The 17,858-nt window shown below is 36.8% G+C and overlaps 1 protein-coding gene across 2 annotated transcripts; it reads right to left on the bottom strand.

The window, feature by feature from the left end:
* Positions 1–603: 603 nt before the first annotated feature.
* si:cabz01074946.1 (uncharacterized) lies at positions 604–14,503 on the bottom strand. 2 transcript variants are annotated; one of them, XM_022685806.2, is made up of 5 exons: positions 14,352–14,503; positions 13,657–13,965; positions 12,347–12,619; positions 1,445–1,540; positions 604–954 (listed from the first exon to the last, which is right to left on the bottom strand). In XM_022685806.2, exons 1-5 carry the CDS (start codon positions 14,404–14,406, stop codon positions 893–895), a joined length of 795 nt encoding a protein of 264 aa, XP_022541527.2. In that variant the 5' UTR covers positions 14,407–14,503; the 3' UTR covers positions 604–892. The 2 variants fall into 2 exon arrangements, with proteins under 2 accessions (XP_022541527.2, XP_022541528.2); XM_022685807.2 differs by having other exon boundaries at positions 1,445–1,537.
* Between the last annotated feature and the right edge of the window lie 3,355 nt (positions 14,504–17,858).

The raw sequence follows: 17,858 nt of genomic DNA, 5'->3' as shown, positions 1-17,858 counted from the left end.
TTAATAATTTTTTTCCTTTTTTTTTTTTTTTTTTTTTTACAAATTTTGAACCCTCATTGGCCTATTTTAATAATAAACTGTGAGTTCAGGAGAGAACAACTAAAGCAGATCTGGCAACCTGTACGCTTTTTGCGTAACAGGCACGTATTTTGACCTCCTTATCAGTTTTTACGATTCCATATTTTAAAGGGAGGTAACTCAGTATCTCAGCACCTTAAATATTTTAATTTAAAATCATCCAAACTACCCTGAGATTTTATAATACAGTAAAAAAAGGATCTAGTCTGCCTAAAAAAATAAATCATGATTTAAATATAATTAATCACAAAATATTTTTGTGATTAATACAATTATTTTTAAGTCATTGACACTATAGTGTCAAAATAATTAACAACCATTAACAAAATAATTGTATTAATGTATTAATTAAACAATATTCTGTGATTTATATAAAACCCCTATGTTTCAGTGTTGTTGGCAGTGGTGAAATAATGTGATCAGGACCCTTAGGCTACAAACACACACACACACACAAAATGAATGATGTTATTTATATAAGTAACATCATTCATTTTGTGTGTGTGTGTGTGTGTGTGTCTGTAGCCTAAGGGTCCTGATCACCTTATTCCACCACTGCCAGCAACACTGAAACAATGGGACTCTATATACACTGAGAGAGACTAGGAACACCTGGGGAAGATAACGAAGGGGTGATGCTAGAGCGGGGCTACTGTGGAGACAAGTCAACAAAAACAAAGCCATGTGCTAAAAAAGCACATGGGAGGGAAAACAAATAAGCCAGGGAACACATGAAAACAGACAGGCACAAAAACTAGACAAGAACAGAAAGTACCAAGAAAAGAAATTAGGAAGCAAACTAGACAAACATGAGCTAAGGTGTAACAGCTTCTCTCTTTTCTCCACCATGGAGAATGGCCTTGGGGGGAGCATGCACTACAGATACAATATAAAAAAACATAGAAAAAATCACATTCATTAATTTTATATACTGTAATAATTTAAAAACACAAGGCAACTTAAAGCGCCTGGGACATTTCACCAGTACTGCTCTTGTTTTGATGTAGATTTGTATTCTGTGTTCCTCTAAATTTGTTTATACCCATCTGCATTTTTGGGAAGGTGGTCCTTTACCCAAACTCTTCTCAGAACTGTGTCTCACTGCTGCTCATCAAAAATTCTAATCTTAGCAAAGATAATATTTTAGAATAATTAGGAAATTGTGATTGGGCACTTTAAGAGAATGAGGTGAGTGTGAACTGTGTGAGTCAGCCCATTACACATCTTCCATTGTCTTTCTTTCCTCAATAATCTGTGTAGTGCTAATTATTGATTAGTCGACTATGAACATTTGACCATTTTTTATAATCGACTAATTATTGCAGCACTAAAATGAATATAAATTTAATTATGATGTATCTCTTACCTTTAAATAATAGAATAGTGATGCAGAAGAAAAGTAGAGCAAAGATAATCCCGTAACGATGTCTTAAAAACTGTGGACTATCCTTGGGTTCTTCTTCTGGAAAAGAGAGAAGAATGAATGCACAGGTGATTGTATTGTATAAATTATTTCTAGTCCATTCTAAAACACTTTTAAAACAGCAACTCAAAACAATTATCAGACACCACATTTTAAGATATGACCAATTCACATACTGACAAATTGACAAAGATGAGACATAACCTCAAATAATTTTCTGTTGGAGAACAACAAACAACCTGAACTTAAATAAGGACGGTTTTCTTCAAGAGAAAAAATTTAGCTCAAAACCAGCTAGCTGATCATCCAGAAAAAAAAAAAAAACATAAACATACCCTATGCTGCTCAAGAGCTAGTTAACAAGCTAATGACATCCTAACATGTTTAAACACAGAGTTTCAACATCATTATACTCTTTAAACTAGTTCACCAATCACCACAAAGGTCATGTTTTAACTGACACTGTGGTTATATATAAAAACACATGGTGAGCAGCGCACAGAGAAATGTCAGCAAATTCAGGAACAGAACTTAAATAGACTGTTGTACATTTTACGCAGTGTAGCACATTTAATAGCATTTATAAACTGGTATCTTTCTGATTAGTTGCAGCTGTGTTCACAGGCTACATCATGTTCACAAGTTCAAGTCAAGTCACAAGCCTTGAATATATATATATAGATTTGTATTCGACATACAAAAAGCATAAACTGACATGTCATATGTCTCAGAACTGGAACTAATATTGTGTCCCATGACTCTTGGCATGCCACATGGATGCTGATGCATGTACAGCCTCCTGTATTGTATGTCTCATTCATTACCACCCACTGCACTGTCCACTATTAGTGGTAATGCCTTATTTTACATATTCCTGGTACACACATGCAATACTGTGGATGGAGAAATGTTGAACACCTGCACAACTTCAGAATTAAAATTCCCCATCAATCTTGCACCAACTATCACTATCCTGTCAGAAATCACATCCACATTCAGTCCAGGAGACCACATACACACAAATCCCACAGCTCAGTGCCATGTTCTTGAGCTTCCATGGGACATGGCAAAAGTATTGTGGTACACAACACATGGTTCTGTATGGAAACAAAAGTTTTCTTTAAATCACCTTTAATATTTAATAATGTGATCAATGTAAGGGGATGTTAATAAGTTAGCAAAAAGTTTGCGACAGCCAAATTATGTACATTTTAAAAAGAATGAATGCACAGGTAAACTCAGCAAAACAACCTGAAAAACGAAAAAAACTGGACCACAATTAAATATTTCCAGACAATAATTAAAGACAGTTTGAGTATCTTCTACCCCAGCAGTTCTAACTTCTTTAGTAGGAGGCCTCTGTTGTAGATGATACTGTTTGGAGTGGCACAGCGGGTAACACCACTACCTGCTAGTGAGTTGGGTGACTGGATGCTGCGCTTCAGCAATAAGAGTCCTTGGGCAAGACTCCTAACACTACATTGTGCTACTACATTGGTCCACCTCTGTAATAGGAATAACCTTGTAGGTCACATTGGATAAAAGTGTCAGCTAAATGCCATAAATGAAAATATTTACACAACGCAGAACTTTCTTTCTGTATTTTGTTGCTGTCCAATGAAAAACAATATCGATATTTCCATTGTATTGATTGTATTGAGTTTCAGTTTTGAACATACAAACTGTCTTTTACACTGTGTCAAATATTTTTTTATTAATGGATCAACAGAAATTCTCCCAAATTACGTAAACTTGCTGTTTTGAAGATAAATGTTTTTCATTGGACAGCAACGCTTTAGTCCCATGCTTCCATTCCAGATAAGTCTGATCAATAAGAAGAGAGAACATTCTCACATGGTTTGTTTTGGTGCATTTGGATTTTCTTTGTGCAAATTGATATCAATCCAAGGGAAACTGACTCAGAGAAAAGCAAAACTATCTACTAAACTCCCTAAAACAACCACATTTACTATACTTATATTGGACATAGAGGAAATTTGACCTTTGGCTTTCAACAAATCTGTGCAGTAAACACACACATACACCCTAGTGAGCATACACACACACAGGGACACAGTCTGGCCACAACCCTGTTATCAATATTATTAAGAACCCAGTGCAGATTAAACTAAGAATAACTGGAGCATGGAGATAAAGTAAGAACTAAGGGTTCATGAAATATATAACCTCATCTGGAATAAAGTGGAGGCACAGTAATGAAGTGGAATGTATGACTGTTAATGGAACCGTATGACTGGTGGTTATTAATGTGATCACTAATAAAAATAGCAGGATGAATTCTGAAATGTATAGAGCTCTACTAGAGCTGTACAAATGGATAACCTATAACAATCTAAAACAAAATCACAAAGCACCCCAAGAGTATCTTAAGGCAAGGAAAGGGGAATTTTCTTAAATGGCTGAATCATTTAAGAAATCTAACCTCAACCCAAATGAGAACTTTACTATCTGAAGACAAAACTGAAGCAGAAAGACTCACAAACAAGCAGCAACTGGAGTGGCCACAGCAACTGAAACTGGCTTAACTTCACCACAATAGCAAAAGCCCCTCTCATTCTGGACGATGCTTTATCTCGACCCAGTTGACAATCACAGAAACCACATGATCCACAGGACTCTATTTAGGGTTAATGGGGTCCTGAACATGTAACTCACTCTCATCATAATGAAATGCTTTAAAGACACTTTAAATGCAACATAATATCCAGACACTCTAAAGTGCTCAACCCCCTAACAGTTTAATGATTTATGATACCATATCATCAGCACCTGGGCCTAGCTTACATGGAGAATAAGAACAGTTATGTTATGTGCAGATCTTCTTCACCAATTTCATTTTTGCCAACTATCCCACAGCATTTGGATAAAAAAATAAGCCCACCCTGTATCAACATCACACTGTAGAACTGATTATTGGGCTTTCTCACAGATAGACTTGATGCCGTACAACAGTGGTCTGCAATAGCATGAAAGCATGAAACATCAGGCCCATGAGATTGTTTGAACTATAATGAACGATAATGAAAAATAAAATAAAATCTCTAGTTCTCTAGTGAGCTTTTTTATTTACATTCCTCCTCTGTCTCTCTGTCGCACTTGGCGTGACTTTAGTTCCCACCTGTTCTCATTTTTCCTCCCGTTCTTGGGCTCCCAATCTCCTTATAAGGGCGTTTTTTCCCAGCCGTGTCTCAATTCACTAGTCCTGATGACACGGGTTCGATTCCGCGTGAGGAGCGCTGTGTTTATTTATTTATTTTTCCTTTCTTCTTGGGTTTACCTGCTTTGAGATCAACTGTTCTGCAATTGGGTTCAACAACCCTCTGGGCTGGAGAGCTACTAGTCTGTAGCACTCCATCCTATTACACTTCATTTTCCAAAACAGATTTTTTTTATCTGGCCCGCAGCCAAACTTAATTGCCGACCACTGTCATACAAGTTGGATTACACACCTCTAAAACTATTTTAATAAACACTGGAGTTTCACAGGGCTGTGTTTTAAGCCCTCTGTTGTTCACCCTTCTTAACCATGGCTGCTGCGTGAAGTACAGCTTAAACCAACAACGATTATTTGGCCTACAGAGGGGAAGTGGACCAACTCGTTGCCTGGTGTGACAACAACAATCTGTCACTGAATATCAACAAGATAAAGAAAATTTTGTTGGTTTCACACACACACACTCTACTCTACTTACTCACTTGTCAAAAGGCTACAGCTGCGCCTTCACTTCCTGTTCTGGATGAGAAAAGAAACCCCCACCTTCGATCTCCACAACTTTCTACAGAAGTACTATAGAAAGCACCCTAACCAGCAGTGTACAGATCTTGTATGGCTGCTGCATTGCAATAGACCAGGCTGCTATCCAAAGAGTGATGAGGACAGCAGAGAAAAAAAAATCAGATCATTACTGTTTTCCATACAAGACCTGTACTAGTCGGGGCGCTGAGTGGTCCAGTGCTCTAAAGCACTACCACTATGAGTGGGAGGTCGCAGGTTCGAATCCTGTTCATGTAGCTCTGATATCAGCTGCCGGAGCTCTCTCCGTCTCTCGCCGTTCTCTCCGTCGATATATCAAAACCGGGTCACTGTGCTTTCCTCCGAGTGCGCTAGCCACAATGATGCGTCGGCAGACGTCACTGGTGATGGGGATGCATAAATAGGTGGGACAATTGGATAGCCAAATTGGGGAGAAAAAAAATGGGAAAAAATCTGAAATAAATAAAAAATGTTTTTTGCAAAAGTCACACTGCCTCAGCCGAGCCCCCAAGACAGTCAGAAACTGCACCACCTCTGCCTATCGACTGTTACAGCCTTTTATCCTCTGGCAAATACTACTGATGCATGTGGTGCAAGAGTACCAGATTTAACAAGAGCTTCTTTCCACAGGCCATCAGACTACTAAACTTACTGTAACACAATACCCAAGAATTTGACTTTGCACTTTATGCCAAAACAACAATTTACAGATCAATATATCACAAACTAGGGACCTTGTAGTTGATTATTCACGCTCACCCACTTACAAAACGCCCATCTTCATCTCCACTCAATCCAACACTATCTCTGACTCATTCAAATTCCTAGGTACGCACATTATTTATACAATTAATAGAGACAGCATTCACACAAAATCTACAAAAAAGCCAACAAAAGAATATTTTTCCTCAGGCAATTGAAAAAAAATTCAAATTCATCCTCCTTTAGTTTTACACCACCATCATACAAATCATACTCACCTCATCCATAATAGCCTGGTACGAAAATTTGGACACGCATTTATGCAAAAAAAATAAAATAAATTACAGCGTATAATCACAGGCCACACCCTCCTATCCATTGACACACTGTGTCAAAAAGACATCATACAACGAGCCCTGTAAAGACCCCTCTTATCCTGCACATCATTTGTTCACACTAATGCATTCTGGTAGATGCTACAGGTCCCTACCTACAAAATCAGTCCAACTCAAAAACATTTTTTACCTTTTGCTGTATGATCATTAACCAGGTCATTAACTGAAATTTCAGTTTGTATTTGTCTATTCAGTGTCTATAATATTGTTTGTTTTGGAGGTGTGAGCATGTTATGTAATGCTGTACAAGAAGTAAATTCCTCCAACTTGTTTTATGGTCATTAATAAATGAATCTGATCTGAATCTGAATCTGAGGTCCTTGTGTCCAAACTACAAGCGTAGAGAATACTGTAGTATTAAACATAATCCCTCTGTTTATGTTAAGGCTTGTCTGATTACTTGTGTGAAAATGAAAGCCTGTAAAAATTAAAAGACTGTGGCTGAGAAAATGGCTGAGATTCCTAATATAAAACAGAAAAAATGGTTAACTATTCAAATTATAGATAGAAATAGATAGAGACAACATTACTCATCTGATGTGACTAAATGGATGGAAACACCTCCTTGGCTGCTGAACTGAGTAAGAAGCAATGAGGTGAGACCACAAATTGGCTGGGGGTTTTATTTTGCAGCCCACTGGTGTGCTCCAAAAACTGAATGACCCACCAACCATCCACATAATAGCTGCTCTTTGGTGGCCCTGTATGGTTCTGAGCACTGAAGAACAGGGTGAAAGGAGGGAAAGAAAATATGCAGAAATTATTCTATACAGGAAAAATAGAGTTTCTTTGATTTTCCAAATTGAAAACCTCTGGATTATAACCAAGAGAAAGATGGATAATTACAAGCCATCAAACCAAGCTGAGCTGCATAGATTTTTGCACCAGGAGTGGCATAAAGTTATCTAAAAGCAGTAGGCTTGGGAATCGAGAATCGATTCCTGTTGAGAATCGATTCCGTGTGTTTCGATTCCACAGAATCGTTTGGCACCTTGCTTAATGATTCTCTTATCGATTCCAGACAGCACGATCACGCAAGTTACACAAGTTATGCATGTTAAGCAAGTTATGCATGATTCAGTAAGCACGTCTTTTCAATGGCGTCCACTAGGTTAAAACGCTCGAAAGTTTGGCTTCATTTCACGCTACACAAGGATGGCAACAGGGCGTTTTGCAACCATTGTAAATTTTTGATAACATCGCCGGGAGGGAACACATCAAATATGCACAAACATCTGCGCACACAACATTATTAGAGAGTATTTGATACATTTCCATATTGCCAGTTGCACATTGTTGTGGACATGTTGACCTTGTTGTTAAATTTGTAAGGTCGTATGATATTTAAGTAAACAAAGTTGGTGCTTATGAAACTGTTTGCTCTCCTTTTTTCCCCAAATTGGAATCGATAAGAGAATCGATAAGGAATCGAATCGTTTCACAGAATCGATAAGGGAATCGGAATCTGAAAAATCTTATCAATTCCCATCCCTAAAAAGCAGTGTGTATGACTGGTGGAGGAGAACATGATGTCAAGATGCATGAAAACTGTAATTAAAACACAGGGTTATTGCACCAAATATTGATTTTTGAACTCTTAAAACTTTATGAATATGAACTTGTTTTCTTTGCATTATTTGAGATCTAAAAGCTCTGCATCTTTTTTGTTATTTCAGCCATTTTTCATTTTCTGCAAATAAATGCTCTAAATGACAATATTTTATTTGGAATATGGGAGAAATGCTGTCTGTAGCTTATAGAATAAAAAACACTGTTCATTTTACAAACATAAACCTATAAATAGAAAAATCTGAAAAAGTGATTCAGAAACTTAAGTGCTCTCTTAATTTGTTTCCAGAGCTGAATATCTATAAAGTTCTCCTATATGCCTATGAGTGGAGCTGAAAATGGATAATGGGTGTAAAAACAAGAAGATGGTCATAATGTTATGCTTGATCAGCGTTGCTTGAAGTTCTATCTGATATGATAATTATAAATAAATACTTATTGCTTAATACGATTTTTGAGTGGGAAGAAAAGTTTCCCTTCTCCTCTACTGTAATAATGAATCAATGAAGTCATGCATCATCCTTTACAGTGCTCTATTACCAAATTAGGAAGTGCAGGGCTAAGCTGTATTCAGTGTTAGAGAAACGCTATTCGCTATGGTGCATATTGTGTATATTGTGGCCTGAATCAAGTGAATGACTTTGAATGAGTTTGATTTGTACTGTGTATATTTCTATCAAATGTTACTAAATCCTCTAAATTATGTGGCTGTTACTAAATCAATATATACAGGTTTTTACATGTGAGCTAACACTGTCGGGTACTGAACTGAAAGCTCAACTTTACTCTCAACCTCAGCAAAATACTTAAAATGAAAAATGAGGTCAAATGAGGTCAGCTCAATTTCTTTAAAGGAAGTATAGTAATTTACTGAACATATTAACTGGCTGTGGTTGTTACAGAATAGTGTTAGGGCAGGGGTCAGCATTGGGCGTACCACGGGCCAGATGTGCCCTGCAAGCATGAAACATCTATAACTACAACTATAATGACAATAATAATGAAAAATAAATAAATAAATAAAATGCTTCTCTGGTGAGCTTTTGTTTACATTCCTTCCCTGTCTCTCTGTTGCACTCAGCATGACTTTAGTTTCCGCCCGTTCTCGTTTTTCTGCCCGTTCTTGGGCTCCTTATTTCCTTATAGAGCCATTTTTTTCCTGGTCGTGTCCCAATTCACTAGCTGGGGCAGCGGTAGTGTATTAGACCGCAACCCTGCTTACACAGGTTTAATCCTGCTTGAGGAGCGGTGTGTTTATTGATTTATGTTTTCCTTTTTTCTTGGGTTTACCTACTTTGAGATCAACTGTTTTGCAATTGGGTTGAACAACCCTCTGGGCTGGAGAGCTAGTCTATAGCACTCCATCCCATTACACTTCATATTACATTTCACTCTGGCAGAAGCTCTACTAGTACTTCTCTACCACGTACACACATAATCTAGCAATGAAACCAAAGCTTACAAGAGAAAACAACCAGCCATAACGAAGCAGCTAAAGAGTTAAAATTATACAAGCAAAAAAAATGCCAAAATGATCTACATTTGATGTTAGTGCCTTTACCACATTTCATTAGTCACTGTAGTAAAATCACAAATAAAAAAAACTAAATGAAAGACAAATAGTGTAGATTTCACACTATTATCCCAACAGCATTCCAAACCTCACACAAGTACACACAGAACCATTGGGTTTAAAACAGAGCAATGTGTTGTTAGGTAGATACAGTAGGTCAGTAGTTAAGCTACATTGTATGAGCTAAGATACAAATTACGTCTGCCAATCAGAGGAAGCATGATCTGCTGCATCATTTAAAGTGCAAAACAAATAAAAAACAAAATTTATCTTCACATAAAAGAAAGTTATTAATATTAAACAGATTTGGCAGTGTGTGTCATGGGAACTTTGCTTAATGTTTTTGCCACTGCTTGTGTCAATGATGATTGGGAAATCATGGAACTGTTGCTCAACTATTACGACTAAAGGGCAGAGTCTGATGATTATGATGTAAAAAGTTATGTAGTGTTTAAACAAGCTTTGGCCCAGAGAAGATGGTGGTGTGTCTGGATGGTGTTGACGTATGGCTTCTTCTTCACATGATACAGTTTTAAGCTACAGTTTAAATCTGGTGAAATGTCGGGTGCTGTGTTGCTGAAAGAGAAGATGCTATCTTAAAAGCTAATCTAAGACTGCAGGAGCACGAGAAGATAAACAAGCTCCTTCAACCACAGCTCCTCTTAAACTACCATATTTTTTACACTGTAAGGCGCAAATTCAATGATCATCATTATTCGACACTAGTGAGGAACAGGGGTGTCGCCATGTTTTGGTTGTGGTGGGTTTTTTTTGGGGGGGGGTAACTAATTTAAGTAAAACTAAGCTAAGTAAATAAAACTGTAATTCTTTTGCACTGGATATTAATCTGCACACATTTATCTCCTGAAAACGGTTTATTTGGGTGAGTAAAGGGCTTCTGTTTATTTACAGTTACCTTAGATTTCCAGACTTCCACTAAGGCTGAGGCATTAGCATTAGCATTAGCGGCTAACCACTAGCGCTAGCAGAACATAAATTCTGCCTGACAGCCCTACACTGAGGAACCCTGAGTGTTCCGGCCTTGCTTGTTTAACACAGTAAATGCGCCGGCTACAGGCCAATAATACTAATCTCTGAACCGAAAAAAGTTAGTGCTTAGCGCAGTTAGCAGCTAATGCTAATGCTGCTCCAACAGTGCTAGCCATACAAGCAAAAAACTGCCAAAATGATCTACATTTGATGTTAGTGCCTTTACCACATTTCATTAGTCACTGTACTGAAAATAAAAACTAAAAAAAAACTAAATGAAAGACAAATAGTGTAGATTTCTATTCACTATTATCCCAACAGCATTCCAAACCTCACACAAGTTCACACAGAACCATTGGGTTTAAAACAGAGCAATGTGTTGTTAGGTATATACAGTAGGTTGGTAGTTAAGCTACATTGTATGAGCTAAGATACAAATTAGGTCTGCCAATAAGAGGAAGCATGATCTGCTGCATCATTTAAAGTGCAAAACAAATACAAAACACAATTCAGCTTCACATAAAAGTAAGTTATTAATATTGAACAGCTTTGGCAGTGTGTGTCATGGGAACTTTGCTTAATGTTTTTGCCACTGCTTGTGACAATGTTGATTGGGAAATCATGGAACTGTTCCTCAACTATTACGACTAAAGTGCAGAGTCTGATGATTATGATGTTAAAAAGGTAAGTAGTGTTTAAATGAGCTTTGGCCCAGAGAAGATGGTGGTGTTTCAGGATGATGTTGACATATGGCTTCTTCTTCACATGATAAAGTTTTAACCTGCGTTTAAAGCTCCAGTTTTAATCTGGTGAAATGTCGGGTGCTGTGGCGCTGAAAGAGAAGATGCTATCTTAAAAGCTAATCTATGACTGCAGGAGCGCGAGAAGATATATAAGCACACTTCAGAATGTCCTGTTGATGTTTTTACCTTCATAAAATGGTACGGCAGACGTTTGTGTATTTTGATTAATGTTTTAAATGTAGCTCCTTCAACCACAGCTCCACTTAAACTACCATATTTTCACACTGTAAGGCGCACATTCAATGATCATCATTATTCTACACTAGTAAGGAACAGGAGTGTCGCCATGTTTTGGTTGTGGTGGGTTTTTTTTGGGGGGGGTAACTAATTTATGTAAAACTAAGCTAAGTAAACAAAACTGTAATTCTTGTGCATTGGATGTTAATCTACACACATTTTTCTCCTGAAAATGGTTTATTTGGGTGAGTAAAGGGCTTCTGTTTATTTACAGTAACCTATTTTACAGAGGCATTAGCATTAGCGGCTAACCACTAGTGCTAGCAGAACATAAATTCTGCCTGACAGCCCTACACTGAGGAACCTTGAGGGTTCCGACATAGCTTGTTTAACACAGTAAATGTGCAGGCTACAGACCAATAATACTAATCTCTGAACGGAAAAAAGCTAGTGCTTAGCGCAGTTAGCAGCTAACGCTAATGCTGCTCCAACAGTGCTAGCCAGGGATAACAGGGCCTCTGAATGGCGAAAGAGCAGCTAATGCTAAAGCTACTGTAAGGCGCACTGATGATTTTTGGGAAAATTAAAAGATTTAAATTTTTTACAGCCTTATGGTATTGTGACACAGCCTAGCTAACTGAGTATTTTATACTACTCATTCTGTAAGTTTATCATCACTGTGCTTGTAATCCCCATGAATGGACGATATCCAAATTGTTAGAAACATGCAGAATAAGGTGGAAAGCAATTCAGCTTGTGTATCATTCCTTAAGTAGTCCCGCAGTCCCTCAGTTCTAAAATATTTCTTTAAAATATTAAAAATAAATAAATAAATAAATAAATAAATAATGCCATGCTCACCTTGACACTGTACGACTTTCTGACTCGACGCTTTACGATTGCTGTCAGAAGCATTGCAGGTGAAGGTGATGTTTGTGTGGGGTTTTATGGAAGTCCATAGTTCTGAGGAGTTATTGGTGTTATTGCTGTTCCAAAAAGGCTGGTCGAATCCATCCGGAGGTGCCCAGGAAAGAGTAATGCCAGCTTCAGCTATAGAACACCTCAGTGCAATTATACAGGTATCTTTAACCAGAGAACTGAAGAGCACTGCTATATCTGGTTTGCTTAGGTGTTCTACAGGAGGAATAGAAATACACAAATAACGATATTAAGTCATTTTTGGAGTTAAAGCTTCAGGAAAAAGGAAAATTCAACATGATATCTAGTGAGAGAACTTATTGTCTTATCATACAGGCTTTAATGTACGGCTACGAAAGACTTATTATTTGACGTATAACAGTAGAGAACCCATTTAATTAATGAACTTATGCATAGATGCAACTAAAAAAAGCTATATACTAGGGCTGGGTGTAAAAATAAACAACATCTTAATTACTATTTGTAATAATTTATTTATGAATTTACAAAACAAATGAAAATACAGTTTCTTTGAAAATGTGATAAAATTTAAACATATGGACATAGTATAATTTAGAGCTATCAAATATGCTAATTTCTTTGACAGTTCTTTTTTCATGGGAAGTTTTTGGAATTCACATTAAAACTTTCCCAGCAGTACTCCCTATCAAAGAAAAAAAAATATATATATGAATAAAATAAATAGCCAATTACAAATATATATATGGAAATAAATAACAAATCGCTTCGCATAGTGGTTTAATATGGGTCGCAATATTTAATTGTCAAATAAAGAATGTTCTGTATTTTACAGGATAGGTGGCAACCCTAACACCATTTAACTATGCATGATTAAATTAAAAATGTTTTAGTTGTCATGATGCTATAAAATAACATGCCAAAAGTAATGGGACAGAAACTAGTATTGTCCGAATATTAGGACGAATAAAGCTAATTACACAGAGAAATCTAGCCAGATACCACCAGTCATCACCATCATTACCACCAACTGCGCTGTCCACTGTGGGTAATAATGCCTCAATCACAAGATTACAGTATATACTTCACCTCACAACTTAGACAGGCGTGGGCATTCCCAACCCGTCCCCTGGGGTAACACTTCGTAATCAATTTACATACAGCAGTCCCATTACTTCTGGCATGTCAGTGTATAACAGCACTGCTTTCACTTTTTTTAAAGAACCATTGAAGACACTTTAAAAGAGTTTTAAAAACATTTCTTGTTTTCTTACCTTGAACTACGAGCTCGAACTGTATTTCGGTCTGATCGGTGGTTTCAGTCAACAACGACACTGTGTACGTCAGGCTGTCATCCACCCTTAAATTTTTGATCTGTAAATCACCTGTAGAGATGTTGAGCGTAAGACGGCCCTTATGTCTCCAGAAAGGTTCTTTAAGGTCCCCTGAATCCCAGACGACTATAATGGAAGTGTTGGGGTAGATGGACCACTGAATTCTGGAGAGGTGAACTAATGATGGATCCACCCCTGTTTTTAAGACAACCGACTGGCCGACGTATCCAGTAACTTTAAGGCCCATTGCTGAAAACAAGCAAATAAAACTCAGAACTCAGATATTCAAGTACAAATCAGAATGTGCTCTTAGTATAAGCAGTTTACATAAAAATACTAATCGTTTTTAGAGTCTAAAAATTGTGTTTCTAAAAGGGAAGTTTCTGTATTTCCTGTCTGAACGGTCACACACACAACTCTAGCTGATCTTTCATAGAAGTCATATTTACTAAATGTATTCCTGCACTTTATACCTCTACTTATTTGGTATATGGCTAAAGAGAGTTATGAAACAAAATGATATTAAAAATTAAACAAAACAGAAGTATTACAAAGTTACAAAGCATGAAATCTACATATCGACTGTGTATCATTGATGGTGGAAAAAAAGAAATACACAAAGAAAATGGACTTACCTTGATAGAAACAGGCCACAATACAGATTAATCCAGTGGCTGTATTCATAATCATCCCTTTTTGATAGAAATCAATTATAGTGACACACTGACAAATACTTGTGGCGAGCCGTAAGAAGTGTGTCTAAACCACGCGGCCGGCCGCCTGACGAGAAACATGAGGGGAAGTTGTGACGTTTAAGGTAGGACTCCCCTATTTGTGGAGGGTTCAGAGTAGGTGAGTTCTATGACCTTGTGGTCTGGGCTCTTATACTTCCCTGTACTGCTTTTAATCAGGGTGTGTTCTTTTAATCTGCTTTGATTTCTTTATTCTGTCCTTTTGTTTTGCATTTTTTGTAAATAAATGATCAGTTTGCCACTGTTTGAGCTGTAGGGTAATTTACCACAGCATGACAGCATGATAAAACTCAGATGTGAGCATAAAAAGATGACCACTCACTGTTGATGAAAACACTCTGACCTTCCTGATTCCTGAAAAAGTACAAACAACCTCCAAAGCCTTATGTCATTGTGACACAATTAACAAGAGAGCTCATTTCATAAAGCTAAATTATTAAGTGAACAGTAAAAATAATAATAATAATATATGTTAATATAAATGTATAAAAAGATTAAGCAGGTGAACTGCTGCAACAGGAGCAATTTACCACTAACTCATGGCTTGTTTCCTAATCTGCAAAAAAAAAAAAAAACATCTAAAAATGATGTAACAATTTCATAAAATGTTACTCAGCATAACAATTGAATTATATCCTACAATGTACAAAACATAATATCATCAGAAGTTTTAGAGAATCTGGAGAATTCCGTGTGCACAAGGCTCACAATCAATATATTTTATGATTTTTGGGACAGGGTACCTCCAGGACCAGGACCTGTTAATATTACTGATGAATAATACTGGTTGTTATGACCCGATCATGGTCTTGCCGTTACAATGTGATGGTATATAATAGTGATTTGACTTCAGCGGTGACCCAGGCCAAAATAACAAACAAAAAACCACACTAACTCCTACAAAAGTGCTACCTAACCTACAGCATAAGACAAAAAAGACACAAAGGTTTAATCCCATTTCACTCCTTGGCCCTACCCCGATTCTTGTTAGGCTGGAGAGTTATAGGGGGAAAGGATAGGGCTTGTTAGCTCTTCATACAGAAATCTTTTAGAGGCACACTTCAAACGAAGGGGTTTGAGAATCACTGGCAAGATGGCAGCACAAGCGACCAAAGAAACCCACAAATGTAAAGGAATTACTTGCTAAAAATGAAGATTAGCACTATATTACCATAGTTTATTGTGTAGTTTAGAGAGAAATAATAAAAAGGAAAGAAAGAAATGAGGATTTGATTTGTGAAAAATGGAATTGAGACATTGTGAAACATGATAGCGAGTAAGAACTTTTGTCAAATAGCTCTCCTTGACTTTCCCTGCAGCAGAAATACAGCACGTTCTTTATGCATGGAAATATGAAAATAGATTTCAGATATAATGTTAAGTGTGAACTTTTTTCATTTTATCTACACAATTATTTATGTGTGTATTCATTCATGTATTTGTTCATTTATCTGTGTATTTATTAATTAATACTTAAGTCATTTTTCATCCTCCATAGCTTTTAGCTGATGCTCCTCAAAGGCTTACAGTGCTAGCAATAGGAGCATAGAGTTGCCCATGCAAAAAATGGCTATTTTTACACCATTCACAAGCTGAAAGTAGCTCCATACTTCATCGGAAGGATTCTGAGGACCCTGGCATTTAAAACGAGGCACTGAGAACTTAGAAAGTGCACAGATGGTTTATTAAAAATCACTATTTATACACACAGAAAAAGCTTACGCAGAGTTAATTTTGGGCACAACAGAAAAAAATATCAACTATATATTCTTGAAGATACTTAATTACTTTATTATTTATTAAGGTATTTGAAAATTATTTGAAAAACACATATTTTGATGCTAAAGTCTTTTGCTTTTGAAATCTCATTTGCTTCTGCTTGATTTTTTTTGCTTTGATATGAATACAGTTTTATATTATATACAGTCTGAGTTTCTGGGAAATTTAAAACACTAAATAAACACTCACTTACACACAGTTGGCCTGATAAGATTATGGGGAACCATAAGATTATGAGGAACCACGGACCACGTGGTTTCTCACAGCGTGACTTGCTAACGGAAACAGTCAGACACCCACACACTCACACCCACCCACAGCCAGGCTGGAAGGGTTACATTTCTGACATGTAGGAACACAAACTACTTAGCGCTTTTTATTTGAATGGAAATTCCACTAATTCTTAAAATTCCTACATTTAATTTTCAAGAACAGACAACCTACAAGTCTAATATTTGTATATTTATGCACACACACAAATCAATTAATCAGGAACACTATCTTACACTAATTCTGAGTAAGGCCTCCTTTTTTCAAAAAAAGTCCCACAGGATTTTTAAGGCCACCTCAATGCTAAGAACATCTTCTTCTACCACATTCCAAATGGGTTCCACTGGATTGATTTCTGCTCGCTGGGAAATTCTCTAAACAACACTGGACTCATGCTCATGCCCAAACTCATGAAATCAGCTTGAGAGACTTCTGCTTTGTCACATGATGCATCATCATATTGCAAGCAGTCATTATATGATGGTAAATTATGGTGATAAGGGGAAATACATGGTCAGCAGTAATATTTAAGTCTGTGGCATTCAAGTGACGTTCGGATCATATGAATGGATGCCTAGAAAACGTTCCTCAAACCAATATTACAGCTGTGTAGTTTCAGTAAAGCTGTGTCAACTGCAGCCTCAGCTTTCTGACTTGACTGACTTGAGTAAAGTGAAACAAGACATAGTCAGCTGTTGTGTGCCTTTACCCTAAAGATCTAAAAACTATATGCATTTCAATGTACTTTTTGCACATACCACCACTGTTTGGTCCATTTAAAACAGACTCTGATATGTTTGTAGGCCAAATCAGCAGTACAAAGACCCAGTGTTGGTCTGGATCTAGTCTTAAATAAGCTCTGAAGCAATTTGTTTGGTAAAAAAAAAAAAAAAAAAAAAAAAAAAAAAAAAAAGAAAGAAAAAAAAGTGATCCAACCCAACTATTAGATATGTACTACTCATGTTTGAGCTAAAAGGCTTTTTAGGTGCAGTTTAACCTGATAGATAATTACTACAACAATAAACAACTAGTTTGCACACAAATATTTTTTTATCCAAATAATATTTATGTGAATTTGCATATTATGCAAATTGACTCAAAATCTAAGTTGGCACAGCCTAATGGTTATATTTACTTATTTGTAAGGCATGAGACATGTAAAATTGGTCTTTATGTCAAATGGGCTAAGTGATATGGACCATGAAGTTTGACGCTTTGCTATAGCGTCACCATCAGCTCAAGCTCAAGTAGTAGCGGGAGGGTCTACTACCTGTTGACCAAGTGTCATGTCCGTATGACAGAGAAAAAGAATGATAGGAAAAATCCTAACAATTTCAAAAG

Source organism: Astyanax mexicanus, chromosome 8 (genome assembly GCF_023375975.1).
Source record: "Astyanax mexicanus isolate ESR-SI-001 chromosome 8, AstMex3_surface, whole genome shotgun sequence".
Taxonomy (NCBI): Eukaryota; Metazoa; Chordata; class Actinopteri; order Characiformes; family Acestrorhamphidae; genus Astyanax; species Astyanax mexicanus.
Note: the sequence above shows the minus strand (reverse complement) of the source record. Positions and strands in the feature narration are given on the sequence as shown.

What these genes read in the sequence shown, in the direction of transcription:
- si:cabz01074946.1 (XM_022685806.2), bottom strand. Translation starts at nt 14,406, where the DNA reads ATGATTATGAATACAGCCACTGGATTAATCTGTATTGTGGCCTGTTTC. An exon ending in TGTGGCCTGTTTCTATCAAG is followed by an intron (nt 13,966 to 14,351) that starts GTAAGTCCATTT and finishes GCTTGTTTTCAG; the next exon opens with CAATGGGCCTTAAAGTTACT. An exon ending in GTTCGAGCTCGTAGTTCAAG is followed by an intron (nt 12,620 to 13,656) that starts GTAAGAAAACAA and finishes TTCCTCCTGTAG; the next exon opens with AACACCTAAGCAAACCAGAT.